The sequence below is a fragment of the Podarcis raffonei genome, chromosome 1, assembly GCF_027172205.1.
Source record: "Podarcis raffonei isolate rPodRaf1 chromosome 1, rPodRaf1.pri, whole genome shotgun sequence".
NCBI lineage: Eukaryota > Metazoa > Chordata > Lepidosauria > Squamata > Lacertidae > Podarcis > Podarcis raffonei.
In genome coordinates this window covers 77945122-77954286 of record NC_070602.1, presented here as the reverse complement: position 1 = coordinate 77954286, position 9165 = coordinate 77945122, and the positions used below count along the sequence as shown (strand labels likewise).

The following is a 9165-nucleotide window of genomic DNA, read 5'->3' as shown; positions in this document are numbered from 1 at the left end:
ACCATTTCAAACAGCCATGGCTTCCCTCAAAGAACCCTGGGAATTGTAGTTAAGAGTGCTTTGTGTTGTTAGGAGACCCCAGAGCTCTCTGAGAAGAATGACCAATCGTTAACAACCCTAGGAGTTCTAGCATTGCAATGAGGTCTCCTAACAACTCTCGGCACCCTTAACTACCAAAGTGGTTTGACACAGCTTTAAAGGTACAGCACAGATGGGGGCCCAAGTTACAGGTTCTTTCTTGATGGTTATCCTTTAACAAGGTCATACCGTATAAGGTCATACCGTATAACTTTGGGGTCTACATACTGCCACTAATATGGAACAATTTCAGAAAACTTATATGATGAGAAAATATAATTTAAGCGAATTAGGAATGGTGAGGTTAGCTCATTCAGTCTCTTTCATTCCAAAGCTTCTAAGAAGCCCCCCCCACCCTTCTCCCCACTTCTTCATAAACTAACTTGCCGGTTACAGAATTTGGCTAGCCTTTTGTAATCGGCTATATTCATCTGATTCTTCCTTGGCCAGAGGTATCAAAACTCCCCCCCCACGCACTGCAAATTCTGTCATATCCATAGATGATCTCACAGGATGCTGTCTTACACCAAGTCACACCATTAGCTCCATCTAATTCAGTGTTGCCAACACTGGCTGGCAGCAGCTCTCCAGGGACATTCCCAGCCCAACCTGGAGATGCCAGGGATTCAGCCTGGAACCTTCTACATGAAAAAAGCAGATGATCTACCACTAAGCTATAACCTTGCCATTTATAAAACATTTGTTTGAACCAACAAGTTACATGTTGAAGAGCTGCTGGAAGAAGCAAGTGTATAGTGAAGGCATTATTAAAATATCAACACACTTGTAAAAGATGGGGGGGGGGGTAATCTAAATAGTCAAATATGAGAGGGCAAAGATCTCAGGAGGACTTCCTATCCTGCCCAAGCAGCAGTCAATCTCATCCCAAAAAAATCAAGGTTGGTAGATAATCCAGTCTCTGTTCTATGAAAATGGGAATGTCTCCATGTGATTGTGGGGCTCTCTGTTAGATGGGCACACTGTAAAGTCTTTCAGGTAATTGCTTTACTAGCTGAACTACTGCCTTTTCACCCAGGACCCAAGATAATCAGACCCCAAACTCTGAATGCTCAATTAGACCTTTATTTAACACAGTCTGAGGGGGTTTGGACTTGTTGTCAAGTTCTCTCCCAAGGCTGTAGCTAAAGGTTGTTTCCATTAAGCATATTCCGCATGACTTTTGCATGATGCATGCTGGTCTGATGAAGCCTTAAACCATTCACAAAACTGGAACCTTTTGCATTCATCATTGGGAGTCATGATTCAGATTGGGAGCCATGAAGGCTCAGCAGCCCTGAAATCAAAGACTGCTTATATACCTGGCCTGTGCCCTAAATGCACTGGGAACAGTTCACAAGACTGAAATACATGGGGAATGAGGCAGGGTGGGGAGTCACGCAGCTGAGAAGAAAGTGTATGAGTGTCTTGATCCAGGCAACAGGAATGACTGGAACTTAGAAAGGAGTTTGCTTGCACATTCAGGTTATCAGAAGGCCTTATATGAGGCATGGGGAGTGGCAGAAGGAGGGGAAACACAGTAAGCAAACCTTTACATGCCCTCCAGGGCCTCATTTATTGAGTGGGTACAAAAATAAAATCATATAAAGATGCAGAAGCACCTCAGCGAAGAACAGTCACGATTAGGAAACAGCACAGCATGAACATGGCTTAGTACACACATTTTAAAGAAGCAGGGAGCTCACTGAAATAAGATGCCTGTTCTGCCAACAGTGCCCCTGGCAGGGAGCCTTAGGAATGCCTCATGGTTCTAAAGAGCTTTCCGTCCATACACTTCAGAACTCATAACCTGCAACAAGCATCGCTCCTAAGGTTGCATCTCAAGCCAGCAGCGTCTCCCGCAGCTGGTTCAGTGCTGTAGCTGGAAGCAGAAAAAAAGGAAACGTACCGTATGGAAGGGTCACCACCTAGGCCAAGGGGGGGGGGTTGCACCTGTCACTCTTTAGGGTTCTGCCACCTGCACCAATGCTGCCAGTCCTCTGCAATCCATCTGGACTGGCAGCAGTCAACACAGTGCCTTGCAGGCAGAGACAGCCCCTTTTTGCTCTTTGTTATGCAGGGATAGGCAGGGTATCAACAGAACTTGAGGAACAGGAGCCTAGGAAGCACCACAGTCCTCGGAGGAGGGCTGCCTGCAGCATTAGCCCCTCTTTGCAATGGCAAAACAAAACTGGCACAACAGAAGCAAAAACTGAGAAATAATATGTCAGTGGCAACCTGATGGTTAAAAAAAATATTTTTAGAAGTAGAATACATGGCATTTCTCCTACATTGCACCAAAGGTTATTTGGAAGCACTTTCAGTTGGTCTTATAGGCAGAACAGGGAACTGAAAGACAAGCCACCCATGGCTTTCGACCTCCCACAACAAGTAGATGTATATATTGAATGCCTCGCTTTGGATTGCTATTGCTTTCACATCTCTGAGTCTGCATACATCCCATTGATTAGGTAGTCGACTTGGGTGTAGTCTTTCTTCCTGTAGCTCTCATAGGCCTGTATCACAAACAATACTACAATTGTTACAAAAAACAGGACTCCAAACAGAAGCACTGCTAAGAGCAAACTAACATCTACTGGACGATAGCTACCCTCACTACCTGTGTCCTGCTGATCTTGGCCGTGGTTTATGGTTACTGATTTGGGCGGTGCCACTGGACTTTTCGTTGCAAACACTGACAAGGGATTTGTATACGTTGTGACAAGCACTGGTTGACTCGTAGCACTCGCAGGTTGCTCTGCAGCGGTGGTGGTTTCAGCACCCTTTGCAGTCACACGAGGCGTTACCCTATCTGGAGTTGTCTTTACAATTGTTGTGAGTTCAGCTGACTTTGTTGCTACTGTGGTTGGTCTCTTGGTTGTCTGAGATATGCCAGTGGCTTTTGAAGCTGGTGGATTCTGGGTGGCTGTAGTTAGTGGATGCTGGGTGGTTGAAGATGGTGGATTCTGGGTGGCTGTAGTTAGTGAATTTTGGGTGGCTGTAGTTAGTGAATTTTGGGTGGCTGTAGTTAGTGAATTTTGGGTGGCTGTAGTTAGTGAATTTTGGGTGGCTGAAGCTGGTGGATTTTGGGCGGCTGCATTTGAAGATGAGTTTACTGGGCTTCTTGAGCTGCTTCCAACACTGCTAGAGTTCACTGGTACAAGAGTGCCGGTTGCCATACCTGTTTTGTGGGTTGTGGGAAGCACTGGATTGTTTGCTGCTGTGGCAAAAGTAGTAGGAATAGTCCTGGGAGTAGTTTCTGTTGTGTTAGCAGCTCCCAAAGTTAAATTACTGGTCTGTGCCCCTTTTGAACTTGATGTACTGTTAACAGTAATAGCACTTTCAGTTAAATGGAAAGGTGTGGGAGGCAACGATGGTTTCTGAGGGGGAATGCTGGGACCAGAAGTCACATTTGGGATGCCAAGAGTTGTATTACCATGAGTTGTGGTTACGTTGTTACTAGCTGTGGTTATGGCTATTGCTCTACCTTGGGAGATGGCAGCGATTGTGGAAGTCGCAGTGGTAGTTGTGCTGACTGCAGTACCTTCTGCTACCTTCCTCTCTGGAGCTTTTGGCAAAAGAGGCACTTTTGTTTCTGTCTCAGCAAGTCTTGTTTTATTCAGTAGCTCCTGCTCTCCAGCAGACTTTCCTGTGTTGTTTGTTTGAAGGGCTCCTTCATGATCTCTCCTTTTACGGATCACAAATTCTGGCCAGAAACAAAACAAAACAAAACAAAAGACCAGAGACACAATCAGGATTGGGCTGCAGATAAAGAGTAGATCAAATGGCAGTTGATAAAAGAGTCCCAGGAGTTGTACTTTTGTGGTGCCACCTCCATTTACAGTGAAGGAGAGCTATAGAATCTACCAGCTGTAATACATCATTGATTTCCATCTATAGAATTGCATAGATTGAGACATATAATATGCACCCCAAATACAACTTGCAGTAAGTGAGCAGATATTGCTTTAAATAATTGGTTGCATAGATCTTTTAGACTAGTTATGACAGAAGCATACATCCTCAGTAGCATAGCTTCATTACCACCAGTTAGCTTTATATATATGCTGCATATACTCCGATATAACCATTCTCCATCCCCTATGATTAACGAAACATTTTTAAAGCAGTCGCCATATTGCAAAGACTGAACAAAGGCTGAAGGACTGGTTCCACTGACTGACTCCCATACAAGCCAAGGGATCTTTAACCTCCTCTTCAGAGGGGACAGTAACAAAGACTTCGTTGGAGACTCACCTGATACACCTCATGTCTTGTCTGCTCGAGGGAGTGGCTGAGGCACACAAGATGTACATATAAAAAAAAGAGAGCCTTGTCTTTCACACAAGGGAAGAAGACTTTTTAGAAATCACTTAGCCTTAGCCTGTGCCACAAGAGAAAGTTGGCAGAGGTGTACAGCTGAATGTCTCCAAGGAAGTGATTGAGCTCCTGGGGCACCAGTTGTTTATCCTTCTGTTACTCAAGCACAAAACACATCTTAGAAGTCCTTCCTGGATCAAAATTCAAACTCAGCTAAATATCAGAAAGAAAATAAAGAAATGTATTTCGTGTCACAACTATTCACTCTTGGCTGCAAGAACCTGTTCAACTTAACATGGCAGCTAAGTTCCTGAGAAGTATTTAAAGACCAGAAACAAGCATGAAAAGCTGTCCTTTCAAAAATGCATGTACAGCAGAACTTTCTCACACCCTTTACAAGACTGATTCCCTAGTTCCTAACATGCTTCGTTTTGTTATGGTGTCACTTGCAATTAGAGCAGAAGACTCCACTGTTGCAAAATCCAGTGTTAGCTACGGATGCTAAAACCACTCCAATTACACACAGAGCCTCCAGTTTCTGGCTTGAAAACCAACAGGAAAAGAGACAAGAATTGACCAAATCTGGATAACTAGAGGATTGGCACCTAAGATCCGAAAAGTAGAGATCTGCCCTAAAACGTGCTCCGACCATAATGCCGTGAGAATGGAGATGAAACTAACACCAACCGGTTCCTTCAGATGGAGGATGAATGACACCTTGTTTAGAGATCAAGAGGTTATTAAGAAGGCCCAAAAAACTTTGAGAGACTACTTTGAGATAAATTTGAACACAACCATTGAAAAAAGATTACCGTATTTTTCCCTCTATTACACGCAGATTTTTTCTCCTAAAAAGTAAGGGGAAATGTCTGTGCGTGTTATTGAGCGAATGTGTGGTCCCTGGAGCTGACAAGCGCGAGTGAAGGCAAAAATCAGGCAAATATCAAATCGTCCGGAGAAGGGAGGAAAGTAGGAAGCTGCTGCTTTCCTGCATTCTGCCTCAGGGTCTTACTGCCCACCCGCTTCTGTTTCCTTACTGTGTTTGCTCAAACGGAACAAAGAGCAGAGAAAACCCCTCCCCTCCAGGCAAGCAGAGCCTCCTTCCTTCTAATTCCTCTCCGTGAGTCTGGGACTCGAAGGCAACATGCAGGTTGGGCGGGGGAGAGAGAGAGAGAGAGAGAGAGAGAGCTGGCTGGCTTGTGGGGGGGGGGACTTTTGCCTTCCTTTCCTCCCTCCGGTAAAACCCCTCTCCTGCATTCTTAGCCAGCTGCTTCTCTGCACACCCCTCTCCTTGTCGCTTCTATGTTTTTCCTTCCCTCCCTACTTAAAACGTGGTTCCAATCACGGATCTACATGGATCCTCAGGATCTTTGCATTGAGTCACCCCAAATTCACCATCAGATCACATAGCAATGATCTGATGCAAAAACAGGGCTGCAATGGTGCAAAAACGTGGTTACAAAGCACGGATCCACATGGATCCTCAGGATCTTTGCATTGGGTCACCCCAAATTCACCATCAGATCACATAGCATGTCCATGGCTACAGCCTGCACCAAAAAAATCATGCACCCACTGTTGCCTGGGGCTGCAATGGTACAAAAACGTGGTTACAAAGCATGGATCCACATGGATCCTCAGGATCTTTGCATTGGGTCACCCCAAATTCACCATCAGATCACATAGCATGTCCATGGCTACAGCCTGCACCAAAAAAATCACGCACCCACTGTTGCCTGGGGCTGCAATGGTGCAAAAACGTGGTTACAAAGCACGGATCCACATGGATCCTCAGGATCTTTGCATTGGGTCACCCCAAATTCACCATCAGATCACATAGCATGTCCATGGCTACAGCCTGCACCAAAAAAATCACGCACCCACTGTTGCCTGGGGCTGCAATGGTGCAAAAACGTGGTTACAAAGCACGGATCCACATGGATCCTCAGGATCTTTGCACTGGGTCACCCCAAATTCACCATCAGATCACATAGCATGTCCATGGCTACAGCCTGCACCAAAAAAATCATGCACCCACTGTTGCCTGGGGCTGCAATGGTACAAAAACGTGGTTACAAAGCATGGATCCACATGGATCCTCAGGATCTTTGCATTGGGTCACCCCAAATTCACCATCAGATCACATAGCATGTCCATGGCTACAGCCTGCACCAAAAAAATCACGCACCCACTGTTGCCTGGGGCTGCAATGGTGCAAAAACGTGGTTACAAAGCACGGATCCACATGGATCCTCAGGATCTTTGCATTGGGTCACCCCAAATTCACCATCAGATCACATAGCATGTCCATGGCTACAGCCTGCACCAAAAAAATCACGCACCCACTGTTGCCTGGGGCTGCAATGGTGCAAAAACGTGGTTACAAAGCACAGATCCACATGGATCCTCAGGATCTTTGCATTGGGTCACCCCAAATTCACCATCAGATCACATAGCATGTCCATGGCTACAGCCTGCACCAAAAAAATCACGCACCCACTGTTGCCTGGGGCTGCAATGGTGCAAAAACGTGGTTACAAAGCACAGATCCACATGGATCCTCAGGATCTTTGCATTGGGTCACCCCAAATTCACCATCAGATCACATAGCATGTCCATGGCTACAGCCTGCACCAAAAAAATCACGCACCCACTGTTGCCTGGGGCTGCAATGGTGCAAAAACGTGGTTACAAAGCACGGATCCACATGGATCCTCAGGATCTTTGCATTGGGTCACCCCAAATTCACCATCAGATCACATAGCATGTCCATGGCTACAGCCTGCACCAAAAAAATCATGCACCCACTGTTGCCTGGGGCTGCAATGGTACAAAAACGTGGTTACAAAGCATGGATCCACATGGATCCTCAGGATCTTTGCATTGGGTCACCCCAAATTCACCATCAGATCACATAGCATGTCCATGGCTACAGCCTGCACCAAAAAAATCATGCACCCACTGTTGCCTGGGGCTGCAATGGTGCAAAAACGTGGTTACAAAGCACGGATCCACATGGATCCTCAGGATCTTTGCATTGGGTCACCCCAAATTCACCATCAGATCACATAGCATGTCCATGGCTACAGCCTGCACCAAAAAAATCACGCACCCACTGTTGCCTGGGGCTGCAATGGTGCAAAAACGTGGTTACAAAGCATGGATCCACATGGATCCTCAGGATCTTTGCATTGGGTCACCCCAAATTCACCATCAGATCACATAGCATGTCCATGGCTACAGCCTGCACCAAAAAAATCACGCACCCACTGTTGCCTGGGGCTGCAATGGTGCAAAAACGTGGTTACAAAGCATGGATCCACATGGATCCTCAGGATCTTTGCATTGGGCTACCCCAAACTCACCATCAAATCACATGTCTGTGGCCGCAGCATGAAGCACAAAAATGATACATCCACTGTTTCATTCAGAATTTTTTTTTCTTGTTTTCCTCCTCTAAAAACTATGTGCGTGTTATGGTCAGGTGCGTGTTATCGAGCGAAAAATACGGTAATCTGGGACGCAAGTAAAGCAGTTATGAGGGGGTTTCTGATTCAACAGAATTCAATAAAAAAGAGAGCTCAAAATGAGAAAAAAGAAAAAATCTTGGAAAAAATAAAAGAGGGCGAGAAGAAATTGAGAGCGAAACCTAATTCACAAGAGATTCTGAGAGACATAAAGCTATATCAAGTGCAATATATGAAGATGACGAGTCAGGAAATTGAATGGAAAATTAAACAAATGAGACAAAGAACTTTTGAATCGGCTAACAAATGTGGGAAATTGCTAGCTTGGCAGATGAAAAAAAGACAAAAGCTTAACACTATTACTAATTTGGAAGTGGAAGGAAAGAACATTCAGAATCCAGTAGAAATTAGGAAATGTTTCCAGAGGTACTTTAAACAGCTATATACACAAGGGCCTCAGAAGGAGTTTGATATAGACCAATTCTTAAAAACAAATGGATTACAAAAAAATTCTCAAGAAAACAAGACAATGCTGAACTATAAAATTACAGAACAGGAGGTAGAAGGTGCCATTCAGAATATGCAGTTGGGCAAATCTCCAGGGCCGGATGGCTTAACCTCAAAATACTACAGAATTTTGAAGGACTGGATAATTAAACCACTAAAGGAGGTTTGTAATGAAATTTTGGAGGGGAAAAAAGTGCCAGAGTTGTGGAAAGAAGCATATATTACACTTATACTGAAAACTGAGTCTGAAAAGACACAACATAAGAACTATCGCCCCATATCCCTACTTAATGTGGATTACAAAATTTTTGCTGATATTTTGGCCAAAAGACTAAAAAAAGTATTAGTGGAAGAGATTCACAAGGACCAAGCTGGCTTTCTCCCAGGCAGACACTTGTCTGATAATACGAGGAATATAATTAATATCTTGGAGAAGTTGCAAGTGGACATCAATACTAAAGCAGTTTTAATTTTTGTGGATGCGGAGAAAGCCTTTGACAATATTTCTTGGAGCTTCATGAAGAAAAATCTTCAGGGGATGGGGGTTGGTCAAGGGTTCGAAAATGGTATAAGTGCAATTTATTCGGAACAAAAGGCCAAACTAATAGTTAATAATGTGGTGACAGAGGAATTTAAGATAGAGAAAGGGACACGACAAGGCTGCCCAATTTCCCCATTACTTTTTATTTCGGTCCTGGAGGTTCTGCTAAATATGATTAGAAGGGACCGTTTGATTCAAGGTATAAAGGTCGGAGCTAAACAATATAAATTGAAAGCTTTTGCAGATGATTTAGTA

At 44.5% G+C, this 9165-nt stretch overlaps 1 protein-coding gene across 2 annotated transcripts in view; it reads right to left on the bottom strand.

Moving 5' to 3' along the window:
• Positions 1-1622: 1622 nt before the first annotated feature.
• The window catches only part of C1H11orf24 (chromosome 1 C11orf24 homolog), a 34882-nt gene continuing 27339 nt past the window's right edge, over positions 1623-9165 (bottom strand). For both annotated transcript variants that reach the window (XM_053395584.1, XM_053395592.1), the window contains one exon: positions 1623-3781. In XM_053395584.1, the coding sequence (XP_053251559.1) occupies positions 2511-3781 (1271 nt within the window). In that variant the 3' untranslated portion in view covers positions 1623-2510. The remainder of the gene's footprint in view (positions 3782-9165) is intronic.